Source organism: Camelus ferus, chromosome 12, assembly GCF_009834535.1.
Source record: "Camelus ferus isolate YT-003-E chromosome 12, BCGSAC_Cfer_1.0, whole genome shotgun sequence".
NCBI classification, from domain to species: domain Eukaryota; kingdom Metazoa; phylum Chordata; class Mammalia; order Artiodactyla; family Camelidae; genus Camelus; species Camelus ferus.
Genome location: NC_045707.1, coordinates 42,193,396 through 42,206,664, shown reverse-complemented (window position 1 = coordinate 42,206,664; position 13,269 = coordinate 42,193,396). Strand labels below are relative to the sequence as shown.

Genomic DNA, 13,269 nt, shown 5'->3' with positions numbered 1-13,269 from the left:
CTAACTGGAAGTCTCCTATTATGTTTTGCTGAAAATAATGTGTCTTTGCATACTTACTACAGTAAACTAATTTCTTTATTCAGTTAGGTCTCATAGTGTTCACTTTTGAGACACTAAAAATCCATTTGTGAAATTAATGAACACAGATCCTAATCCTTTAGCATTGAAGCTCCCATCAGTTTTAACACCTGCCTAATTTTGAAACTTTGTTGCTAGAGATAATATTTTAATATACAGTAAGTTGACTTCAAAGAGGACATTTAACATTAGCTCTAAATAATAACAAAGGTATCTATTATTTTGGAAAGATATTAAAGATCTTAATTTGAGATTCATAGAAGTAGAGAACTTACGCACATTAGAGTTTACGATTTTTTTTTATTGCAAACTGCATGCATGGAAACAATGTTCCAGCATTGGCCATGCATAATATACACCTTAAGACAATAGAGTATTAGGATCTACATCAAGGACTAATTAAGATAGGATACCCTCTCAAACACTTTTCTATCTGCATTTTGCATTTTTTAATTCAGTGGTCAGTGGACATAGTAAACTAACCATGTTCACCTACTTCTCTACCTGTCCCAAATCCCTTTAAACATGGAGGAATGCACAGGGAACACTTAATTCAATGCCATTTGTGATACATTATTTCTCAAGCTGGGTTGGTGGGCACATGGGTATTCATTATATTAGGATCTCTATTGTGTTCATGAAATTGTTCATATTTTCATACTACATTTTGATAGAAGAGTAAATCCTTAAGTGGACTCTGAGAAACAAAGAAAGATGCCACTGATAAATGTGGAGGAATTTCTAAAAGATGGAAAACAAATGGGATTAGATTGTTAGAGAAACAAGAAAACCTATGCCCAGATCAGGGCAGGAGAAAACTAGTAAAGACGTAAGAACGATTCCAGAGGCATTTTAATTCAGGACAAATAGAGTAGGAAATCATGGATAAGCCATTAAAAGAATGAACTGGAAACAGCTGAGCCCTACTCCCTTTCTTAAAATTGATGTTCAGCGGTAAGAGAGTTGAAGTGTAAGGGTTGGAGAGAAACAGAATAGAACCTGAAATAATGTCATATCTGCTAAGAGCATCAGTAAAAAAAAATAATTTTTTTAAGGAAACACTTGATTGTAGCTCTGATCTCTGGCTAAAGACAAGAGTTTGGACTTACTAGAATTCTGACAGGGCAGGGCTCCAGGGAACTTAGCACACCTTTCTCCTGCCAGGAAAGTCACCATAATTGAACTTAGATTCACAGACAGGTCAACAGGAATTCATAAGTGGGAAAAAAATGAACAGATAACCAAGCATTAAACATCTGAAGGATACTTAACACTCTAAAAGAGGCACCAAACAACAATCAAGAACGAACCCTTAAGGAATAAAATAAAAGAAACCTTGTAAGTAATATTCTCTTAAGAGGTTGGTGAGGCAGTTGCATCTATTGCAACAAGAACAGGTTGCTATAACAAAGACAGATATTAGAAATTAAAAATAGGATTTCTTATGCTTACTTGATGAGTTGAACTGCAGAAAAGACACTACTAAAGACTGAAAAACTAAGCTAGGGGAATTTTCCTGGAATGTAGTGTAAGTGAGCAAGCACTGGGATGGCAGCGAAGGAGGCTAAACAACATCCAGTGTATAAGCTATGTTGGCTAGTGATACAAGAACCTTCCTACAGAAGAGGCCTTTTGAAAAGCCTCCACCTGGCACACAAATATCCCCCCACTTGGGGCCTATTCTGAGATGTCCATCCACATACTTCTTTCCTAAAGCTTCTAGTTCCCAGGTTTCTTATCCTGTGGTTTTCAAGTCTCTGATCCTCTAGTCAAACCATTAGCTGTCATCTCCAATCATATCTTTATGCAAATTGAACAACTAGAAATGCTGCTCTCAGTTCTGCTCTCTGGGATCATTTCCCTTCCCAGTGCAGGTTAGTCTTGCCCAGCGGCGTGCCATGTCAAGCGGAAGTGGTCTATACAAGATTGGATGCAGGATGGTCAAGTAAATTCCATGAGCTCACAGAGCATTTACTCTTACTGCACTGTTTACCCTTCCCTCAACTGACATCTGACCTCGTGGAGGTTCTCTTAAGACCAAAGAGAAAAAATTCAAACCTGGTTTATAGGTGGTTATGCAGGTTATGGCTGGCACCAGCCAGAAGTACAATGCTGGCATAGATGAAATGTTGAATTATTATACCTGTAAATGAAGAGTTGCCTAATAGTATCACTGGTCACAGAGTTGTTAAGTGACAGAGTCGGAACTGCAGTAGCAATTTTTTGGTTTTTATGTTCAAAAATCTTGTTAGCACACAAGGAAGTGCATAATAAAAGTACTTCCAAATCCATCTGTAGAGAAGAGAGAACAAGGAGGAAAAATTTCCAGATAAAAGTTCTCAAGAATCACATTCAGTCTTGAACATTATTTATTTATATAAATTTTAAGAGAAAAGTTTTATCTCAACATTATCTCTTCAAGTTAAAAAATCTTTTATTTACCTGGATAGTACCCAAGAATACGAATAATCTAAGAAATTTAAGCAGAGTCTTAAGCACTATGAATCAGGATGCTAATTGTCACGAATATACGTTACTGAATATTCTAACAGGAGGTAAGCTTTTCAGTGATTGGAGATGGATTTTATTTATATAGAGAAAAAAAATACTTTGCCCATAATAAGTCCCTCAAAAAGGGTTAGCCTAAAATTGAGTGACAATGCCCTTGGAAATTCTTTTTAAGCCTAATAACTGTATGGAGCTGTCACTAGGTGGAGTGGCACTGCTGGGATGGGAATTTCTCTTTAGGAATTAATGCTTCAGAACCTTCAAAAAGCCATACAGTAGAAGCCAATTTTTCTTTGTAAACAAGTTTAATGGACAGTAGTGTATATGGTGATCAAAATAGGGAATGTTATTCCTCCACTAGGGAATGTTATCATTCAATTTAATTAAAAGACCTTTCAAGTATTGCTGAACAACTCTTCTATTTCTATTTCTAAGTTGGATTTTACCATAATCTAGGGAACTCGCTAACATTTTCTCTTCTAAACCCAAATAGGTCAGGTAGTAAAACCAGGTCTCTGACTCCAGAGTCGTACCCTTTTACCTATTACACCACACACTCCCTTGTACCTTTGATATTTCTGGTCCTATCTTATAAATACAACTCTATGCATGTATTTTTTTATTCTAGAGATTAAAAGCAAAACAAAACTAAGGCTCAGAAGGAAGACATTTGCCTAAGGTTGTAAGTACTCTTCTGAGCAGCAGATCCAGGGACACTAATATCTTTAACGCATTTCTCAATGTGCCAGCCGTTCACAGTGAAAGCGACCAATTCCCCACCTGATTCACATGGAACATTAAAATGAAGAATTTTCTAATAAGGGGACCCACCCCCCCACACACACCCTTCAAAAGGAGGGTTTGGCTCCATGTTTCCAGTATTTTCCTGTCTTTGTAGAACCATTATCTCAGGTCTTTTACTGGAAGTATATTAATTTCCTCTCCAACTCAAAATAATGACACAGATTAGGACAGTTTTATCTTCTAGTGTCAGAATTGTCTTACTTTGTTTTTTGTTTTGTTTTAAATGGCAGGAACTCAGAATTCATCTATCCAATGCCCTTATTTTAACATAGCATCTGAACATCTGGACTAACCACAAAGTAAAAGCAAACTTTGGAAAAAATATAAATATATGTCAATAAGGGCCTTCAGTATATTCTCTGAAGACAGAGAATAAATAGTGTTGATTCTCTAACTCAGTGGTTTTTACTGTGCTTGGGCCATAATCCTCTTTGGGAATCTGGTGAAAGCTATGGTTTCTCTTCCTAGAAAAATGCCATAAGCATATATACATAAAACACTCCATACAGTCTCAGAAGGTACACTGTACTTCAGCACCCTGAAATCTTTTCACAGAATCTTAGTTGAGAACTTTGACTCTAGGCATTCAAATTCAAGACAACTGATAAGAGTTTTTGTACAAAAAGATAAAACCGATGACATAAGTATGTATTTTTTCCAGTACATGATATACACTTCTCTTTCCTTGTGATCAAGGCATAAATTAAGACCACAAAAGAATATATTTCTGTGTAATTTTCAACAGGGATTGAATCCTCAACCTATGTCACATTGAAAGAATGATACCATAAAGTAAACTCAACAACTTACAGAGGAGAGAAGGAGGGAGGGAGGGATGAAAGAAGAAAGCCAAACAGAAAGAAGAAAACCATAAAATACTATATGAACTAAAAAAGAACTATGGAAGGCAAAAATCATGATTTTACATATTTGTGAACTTTAAATTTGTGGCTTTTAAAATCTTCCACTTTATAAGTCTTACTCACATAATTCACAGCATTTAAGTTACAGTAGCCTAAGGGGGTAGCTTAAAAATATTATATAGTAAGGAAAATGGGTGCTTGCTTCAGAGAACTCATGTATGAAATGTTCTTTTTTTTGTGGAAAAAAATTCTAAAGAAATTAACTGTACCAGATCCCTAACAATAGCAGCACATTTAATAAGAGATTTTAGCAGCATTATAATTAAGTGAATTGGCATATTTAACTTGTATTCCTTTTTAAAGTTAAACGCATCCTTAACTTTTTTTTTTAGGATCTACTCTCTTAGTAACTTTCAAATATAAAATACAGTATTATTAACTATAGTCATTAGGCCGTACATTACATCCCCAGGACTTATTTATTTTATGACTGGAGGTTTGTACTTTTTGACCACCTCCCTTAACATATTTTAAGCATGATTACACATAATTACACTTACAATGCTTAGAGGCTATCCTGTCTCTGAAGTGTAAGATGGCAGTTTGAGAAAACCATTCAGAGGAATTCTTTATATTTACAGATTATAGTTTCTTCTCCCAGAAATGTTAATGCAAAGCTTCCTGGATGGTGTTTTTGAAATTCCTTAATTAATTTCTTTTTTTGTTTCAAAGTGATATTGGGATTACTATTAATCTCTAGTGCCAACTGGTGAAGGTATTGACTTGTCCTTTCCTTTTGTTTTTCAAATTCCTTGTATGTTAAGCGTTGGCAAAATGTGAAGCCTTAAAAAAAAAGTACAATTAGAAAAGCAAGTTAAAAAAACTTGAAAATGTACTTATCCAAATTGGCCATATGCTGGACTTTTTTTTTTCCAAAATACGGTAGATAATATTAATTATGCTCATATTTTCTTTGCTTCAGAGTAATACTGTTTCTTTACACACGTTCTATCCTTTAGCAAAACATACATAGTCTTATTTTACATATATTATTATTTTTGATCTCCAAAATAAGCCCATGAAGTAGGAGAACCAAGGACTACTATCCCAGTTTCAAGATGAACACACAAGGAATTAAGTGACATGGATAATAAATTGGAGGTGCAGGGGAGGAAAAAGTTTCCTTTGATCTTCTTAGGGTCCCTGGCTGGGTTTGACAAGTAAACTGACAAAGACAGATAAAGAGGAAAAGAGCATACACTTAATCTAAGTTTCACGTGACATGGGAGCCTTCATAAGGAAATGAAGACTCAAAGAAACAGACCTATGTACTTGTATGCTAGGTTTGATGAAGGCTGCACAGTCCTGGAGGAATGTGATAGGTTAAGCAGCATGACATAATTGTGATAAACTAAGGGAATCTCAGCAAGGCCTGTTTGTTCAGATCTTCTTGGTGTCCTTTGTCTTCAGAGATAAGAATACTCCTTTCTCTGGGTATAGGGAGGGCATCTCTCATACAGGGTTGAATAGCCTGCTTCAGGGATGAAGGGTGAGGAGGGAGTAGGTCAGAGGGATCTTCCTGCTTTTGCCATTTTCTCAAACTCCTTCAGCTTAAAATAGTGGATGTGTCAAGTACTGTATTTTGGGGTAGTGTGTCCTGAATCCTATCAGAAGTATGTTCAAAACATGAACAAAGAATTTCATGAAAATGACCACTGTTTTTTCACTGCTCTTCGAGCTGTGTTAGCCTGTTCAGTCAACCAAGACTGCCTAAGCTGAGCTACTGAAGAGGATGCCCTAGGGCTCCACGCATATCAAAACAATCCTCAACTAGGGTTAACCTTTGAAATCCTAAAGTCCATTAATATTAAAGAGCTTGCCTATCTTCACTATGATGGCCTTCACTTAAACACACCTATGGTGATATTCTGAAATTACACTGCCTCTGAAAACTTAAAATTCGACACCCAACTCTTTACTGAGAATCTATTATCTTTCATGTAATAACATAATAATAGCTTACAATGAATGCTTCCCATGTGTCAAACTTTTTGTACCTTTTCTCATTAAATCCTCAATGTTCTAAGGTGTAGGTACTATTATTATCAGCCCTGCCTTATTGATTACAAAAAAAAAAAAAAAAAAATAGAAGGTTGGACCGCATGGCTAGCAAGGGGCTAAGCTAGGATCTGAACCTGGGACTGTGTCCCATTCCCAGGGCTTGGGGATCTTTACCACTACACTATACTGCCTTTAGCTCTGTTACAATTCTCATCAGTCTGAACATCAACCACTGATGTGCTGTTTTTCTTTGTTCATCATCTCTTTTTTCCCATCCTGAGTCAGACACATACATGAACATCTGAACCACTTTCTCACTAATTCGTGTCCTCAAATCTTTTGCATTCTTATCTTTCTGCAAAACTGATAAAGCAAAATTTCAGATTTTAATCAATGCTTGAATCTACCTTTCACACTTGGATATTCAAGTAAATGAGTTCTGCTGAGAAAAATTATACTGTCCAAATTGGCATCACAAAAATTTGTAACCTACTTCATCTAGGTGCTCAGAGTTACTCAACAATCCATTTATGTGTCTTCTTGCAACTGCTTTTCCCATTTCCCAGTCTATTTCAAACTATTCCCTTTTTCTAATGTCATCCATTCAGTGGTTCCCCTACAACTCTCAGACAATAGGGTCTCTTCCTCCTACTTTGCCAAGGAAAATGGATTCATCACTTAATGATCTCCTTCAACTTTCTACCTGGGAATACACATTTATTTAGATCCACATACACTGTCAACTTTACTCCAATATCCCCACTCTGTTCCAGGCAAACTCTTGGTTCTGTTCCCTTGAACACACTTCTTCCTGCCTCCTCTGGGGCCTGGCTCCATCAGTCATCTCTTTTTATCTTTTATCTTCAATATCCTTTTTCTTCTGCCTTCCTCTCAGCTGGTCATTATGCTCAAATCTCTGACTTGACTTAGCATTGTCCCGGTTTCTCTCTTCCCTTCTTATCATAGATCCAACCTGGCTTTTGCCTCTGGAGGTGATAAATCAGTTCTTGTTAATTGACTCCAGATAGTCAGGGACAGTCCTGATCTGTTGCCACATGGAATCCTCCTCTTTAAAATGTTACATTTCCTTGGCTTCATGGGCACGACTTCACCTCATTCCCCTCCTAATATTTCTTCTCTATCTCAGTCATAACTTGCTCTTTACTCACCCATTGACTATTAGTGTCCCTTAATGTTTTATCCTGGACTTCTTATATTACTCAACATAGTCTAAATAACCTCAGTTTCCACATGTTCCCAGATACTAGCTTTAGTACATATTTCTCCCCTGAACTTCAAAATTGCACATCCAGTTGCTCTGCTGAAAATATCAGTCAGGATGCCCTGCATGTATCTTCAATCAAGGGGCAAAACAGATTCAATCATCTCCTTGAACACATTCCTCTTCCCCTGTTTTTTATCTGAATTGGTGGCAGTCACCCCATCTGGAAACTTGAGAATTATCTTTGAGTCATCTTTCTCCCTTACCCCCAGATGCAATCAAGTGTTGGTTGCCACTTTTACCTCCTAAATATTTCTCAGACCTGTCCTCTCCTCTCCATCTCTCTTGCCTCTGTCACTGTACAGGCCTACACGAGTTCTTGCCTGGACTATTGTGGTCTCCTAAGAACACTGCCTCCAGTCCCCTTGGCCAACCCATCCTCGGAACTGCTGCTAAGCACTCTCTATCTAAAATATAAATCTAGACATATCACTTTTTTAAAAATTAAAAAATGCCTACCCAACTGCTTAGTGAATTCCTTAGTTGCTAAACGAGGCCCTTCAAGATCTGTCCTCTATTTCTCTAGTTTCAATTCCTGCCACCGCTCAACTATAATTTCTAGCCAGTACCTATTTTGCTCAGTGTTCCTCCTGTCCAGAGTATCTTTCCCTTCTCCACTCCCTTGATTTAGCTAGTATCTAGTTCTTTAAGACTAGGCATTATCTCCACAAGCCTAGCCTGATATCTTCAAACTAGGTCAGTCCCCTTCCTTCAGTCTTCCATAACCTTCTCTGGCTTGAATCTATCCCTATTATATTTTATTGTGATTGATTTAGAAATGGTTGCCTCTCTCATATATCAATTCTTTCACTGTATTACTTTATTCAACCAATATCTATTGATATCTATATCTAACATGTGCTAGTCACTTTGAACATTGGAACGTAAACTCACTGCAAGCAGGGGCATTATCTCATACATCTTGTATTTTTCGGTCCTTATACAAAATCTGGCACATGGATATTCAAATAATGTTTAGTGAATAATTGAATGGATGGATGGATGAATATTTGATGTCAGGAACATTTAAAATCAACACAAGAGTTTCAAGTGATCAATTCAAGTATGGGGAAAAGAGCATACAACACAAAACAGAGTTCAATTAAGTTCAATTAAAAATTCAGTTAAGTTGTATACTGATATAGTCTGACAATTTTACTGAATAAGGGATAAACTTCAAGAAGAGACAAAATAGTTAAGCTATTTAGGGAAAAATATTATCAGATAACTCTTCACTTGAAGCACAAGGTACTGTGGGAAGCACTTATTATATTCATTATCTCCCTTTAAAGCATAGTGTTGAGTGAATGTTGAATGGAAATAAATATTAAAATGCCTACAATCTCTCCATTTTCCTCAAAAGCCAAAAATAATGAAAAATTGAATGTTAAAAGCTAACACAGTAATGACAGCCAAATGAAGTCTGTCTTGATTAATATAAAAAGATTCCAGATGCTAGGTTCAGAATACTTCGTTAGTATCACTGTTTGACTACATCAGACAGGATGCATGTGGCCCCATACCTGTTGCCATATGCCCTATGCTCAAAGAAGGGAATGAGAGAAAATGGCATCCATTAGCTAAGAAATTCCAAGTAGTTCAGGCAAATAAATGTATACCTATGCTGTGAATGTTTTCCTAGAAATTAGTAATGCCCTAGAAACATTTTTAAAGAAAGAAATGCTACCTACATTTCTAGTTGGCCAAGTTACTTAATCTCTCTAAGTTTCAGTTATTTTACCTATAAAATGGGATAATAATGGCTACGTAACAGATTATTACATAGAACAAATAATTTCATAAGTCCATGTTAGTGCTCAGCACAGTGTCTCATAGATAGTAGGGCTCAATATTACTGTCAACTAATTTTAAACTTTAATAGTATTTAATATTTAAATAATAACAGCATAATTTAATTTATTATTTATAACAATACTATATTGTTAATATAAATACTAAATATTTAACAATCATGAGGTAGATACTATTACTTCCATTTTGTAGATGAGAAAGGTGAGGCACAAAGAGGTTAAATAACTTGCCCAGGCAACTTGGCCCTAGCACCCAAAGTTACATCTGTTACTTTATTTTGTCTCTCACATGACGATCCTAGAAAATTCGAACTTAAAATATTTTACAGTTTAAACAAATGTGAAATTATGGAATCAGATCAATTGCTATAAGACACTGAGTGAAAAGAATCATGGAGTCTATACAACTGAGCTGGGGAGGGGTTTAGGCTCCTCTATAAAACTTGGTCATTTCCTGGGAAGGGGAGAATAAAAAACGAGAAAGAATTTGAGACTATCTGAAGAAGAGAAAATAGAGCATGTAGGAGCAAGCAGTAGGCAGCTGTGTAATTAGTGGAAGGGGAGGTGAGACCTGGGGGCACAATGAGATACAGAAAAGATTTTACCTTTTTAGAAGAAAGGTAATCAAACAAAGGGCTTCCAATAAGAACTAGAGAAGAACTTGCTCTGGAGATATTAAAAAATACCTTACTATAACCTCTTTTTATAACATATATTTTTTACATACTCACCCTTGGCTCCTTTCCAACTTACTTGGCTATAATGGTCACTTAATGATAAAGAATAAGTCTGAATCAATACCTGATATGGCATCTGGATCTTCTCCACATAGAAGCTTCTTAAGTTTCTTACTAACCAGATCCAATAAAGTAATTGGTGTCTACAGAAAAACAAGTATTTTCAAATATTTAATGTGAATTTTTTTCTAGCCAGTAATCCAATATAGAAAAAAAAAAAAAAAAGAAAGAAAGAAACTCAATATTTTTGACCAATTAGTAGAGGAAGAGGATTGCAGATGGGGAGAGGGGGTGGGTAGCAGCAGGCCTCTGAATTATAAAGGGTATAAATACTTGAAATTTTTTTTAGGATTCTCATAATTCTATTTTCTACTTCCACATATGTACTATATCTGAATGTAGGTTAATCATTAGTGTAATGTTCTCCTATAATAATTGAAATTATTTGTACTTCTATAACAGCACTGGTCTAAATAATCTTACATTATAATTACATGGTCCATATGTAAATAGTAGCTCTAAAATACATAATAACATAATTCTCTTAAAAATAGATAAATACTCCCTTTCCGGTTTTGGTTGTACAAAGGTAATCCCAGATTACAACATGTATCTGGGGGAAATAATCCCTCAGCTAATACTGGTACCTAGACCTACCAATGCTGAACCTCATGTCCACACAGCTCCTTCATCCTGAGCCCCAGGCTATCTTTCCATTTGCTTCTATTGCTGTGACAATTTCCAAACATGAAGCTATCCCCATTAATTCACTGTCATTCAAAAAAAAACTTAGTGAGTGATTGCTATGTTCCAGGACTGTTGTAGATGATGAAAAAGCAGATCAAGTCTGAACTCATGGTTTTACATTCCCATAGAAGAGAAAGATAATTTCAAAAAATCAGCAAATACATAATATAATTTCAGGTAGTGATAAATGCCACTAAGAAAGCATAAAGAAGGGTAGGGAGCTACAGTGAAGAAGATGCATGGCTGTCTTAGTTGGGGAAGGCTTCTGTCTTTCTGAAAGGGTACCATTTTGAGCAGAGGCTTGAAATGATGTGAAGGAGTGAGCTATAAAATGATTTGGGAGATGTTCCAGACAGACAGTAGACAGCATTGGTAAAGCCCTGTAATGGGAAAAAGCTTGGCATGTTTGAGATCCCTTATTATAAACACCTCTGTCTCAATCTCCCAGAAAGACCTCATCCCCTAATCCCTAGAAAGCAGTCATCAGAGACCCTTCTCCCTGCTTCCTGAATCCTGTACTGCCACCCCCTTCAGCTCATATCAAGTTCCTTTTCTCCCTTTGTGTCCTGCTACAAAATTTGAGCCAGGATGTTTCTTTATGACACTGCTAGTTCTGACATGAGGAGGGGAGTTAAAAAAAAAAAAGAAAAATCCTTTATAACTTCTCAACCATATGTAGGAGAAAGGAGAATTCATTTACCCAGAGGAGGCAAGGTGAGAAAGAAGAAAGTGGAGAGGCTAAATGGTAAGGAAGAGGAGGGGAGAGAAAATGTTCTGTTTAAATTCCTAGTTGGAATCTGGGAACCATTTTATAAGTAAACTATACACATGAATTTTGGTTTAGTGACTGTAGAATTAAACATTTTTGTAACCTGGGCCCTAACCTCAATTTATTATATTTTTTGATGAAAAACTAGGTGCAGAATACCTAAGGACTGACTTTCAAATGAGCTTTTAGAATATATTTCATTCAAAATTAATAAATAGGAGGCTGCTTCTATTGTATATACTTAGTATCCTCCTTTTCTCTCAAATAATGGAAAAGAAACATCAGTTAAAGTTGATGGAACTGCTACAAAATTCAAACCAATGTTTCTAATGACATGAAATAAATTTTTTAAACAAAAAAACTGAGAAGGGAACCATTCTTTATAGAGGCTTTGGAGAAATAACACTACTAAAAGTACCACTGTTGGGTATTAAAATGTGGTAGTGGGGATAAAAAATAATCTTTTCCTAAAATGTTTCAAAATATATCAAGAATCTGACCACATCTTACTAACTCCATTGCTACCCTTGTTTCCAGTCACCATATTTCTTGCCCAGATTATTACAACAGTCTCCTAAGTGGTGTTCCTGCTTCTACCCTTCCCCTCTACAACCTGTTTTCAACACAAAAGCGGAGTTATCTTTACAAATGTCAGTCAAATGAGGCCACTGTTGTGCTTAAACCCTCCCATGATCCCCCATTTTATTCCAAGGAGAAACAGTTCTCTCCAGTGGCCTACAAGGGCCCCCACCTCTCTTACCTGATCTCATACTACTCTCCCCTCTGCTCACCACTTCCATGCTGTTCCTCAGCATGCAGGCACGCATCACCCCCAGGGACTCACTCTATGAACCATTTACTCTGCCCCAAACCACTACCCCTACACTCATGGTCATCTGGTTAACTCTCCCTCTTCTAGTCTCTGTTCAAATCTCACTTTCTCAGTGAGCGCAACCTTGGCCATGCTGTTTAATACTGTAAACTCCCACTACCCACTACGTTGGCAACCCCAGAATCCCCTTAACCCACTCTTTCTGTTTTTTCTATTACATTTACTGCCTTCCATCAAACTATGTGACAATGATGTATTGGGTGTATTTTTTAAATTTTATTGTCTGTTATCCCTCATTTAGATATAAGCTCCTCCAGGTCCTGCATATTTGTGTTTTGTTTGCTAATGTATTCCAAGCACCTAGAACAATGCCTGGCACCTAGTAACACACCACAAATGGGCTGAAGAAATTAATCAATATACTTCCAAATACCAACACTGTTTTAAATCTGCTTCCTTCTCTTTAGTGGGGAGAGAGCATTCCTTTAAACTTTGCACATAATAAGTACTCAGTAAATTATTTATAAGTGAATGATTTGCTTTTTTGTTTGACACAAATAGCTTAACAGTAAATGTGCCCAGGCAAAATGCCAGAGATACCTTGAAGAGCTCAGAGTGGAACTCCAGTAGAAACCAGACTAGTTGTTCTGCCCGTACTTTTAATGATTTGGATTGCAAAACTGCTTTGGCAAGTTTTCAGGACCACCGTTTTGTTATCATACTGTAAACAGAAAGATTAACATTAGCTTGAATCATTTTTAAACAAAAAAAAAGGCA

The 13,269-nt window shown here is 36.4% G+C and overlaps 1 protein-coding gene across 1 annotated transcript in view; it reads right to left on the bottom strand.

Annotated features, from left to right (window-relative positions):
- Positions 1 to 358: 358 nt before the first annotated feature.
- Positions 359 to 13,269, bottom strand: part of DEPDC4 (DEP domain containing 4) — a 32,091-nt gene continuing 19,180 nt past the window's right edge. Inside the window, 4 exon segments of the mRNA XM_032493811.1 lie at positions 359 to 5,096; positions 10,209 to 10,287; positions 13,093 to 13,183; positions 13,185 to 13,213. Coding sequence (XP_032349702.1) covers positions 4,870 to 5,096; positions 10,209 to 10,287; positions 13,093 to 13,183; positions 13,185 to 13,213 — 426 coding nt within the window. The 3' untranslated portion in view covers positions 359 to 4,869.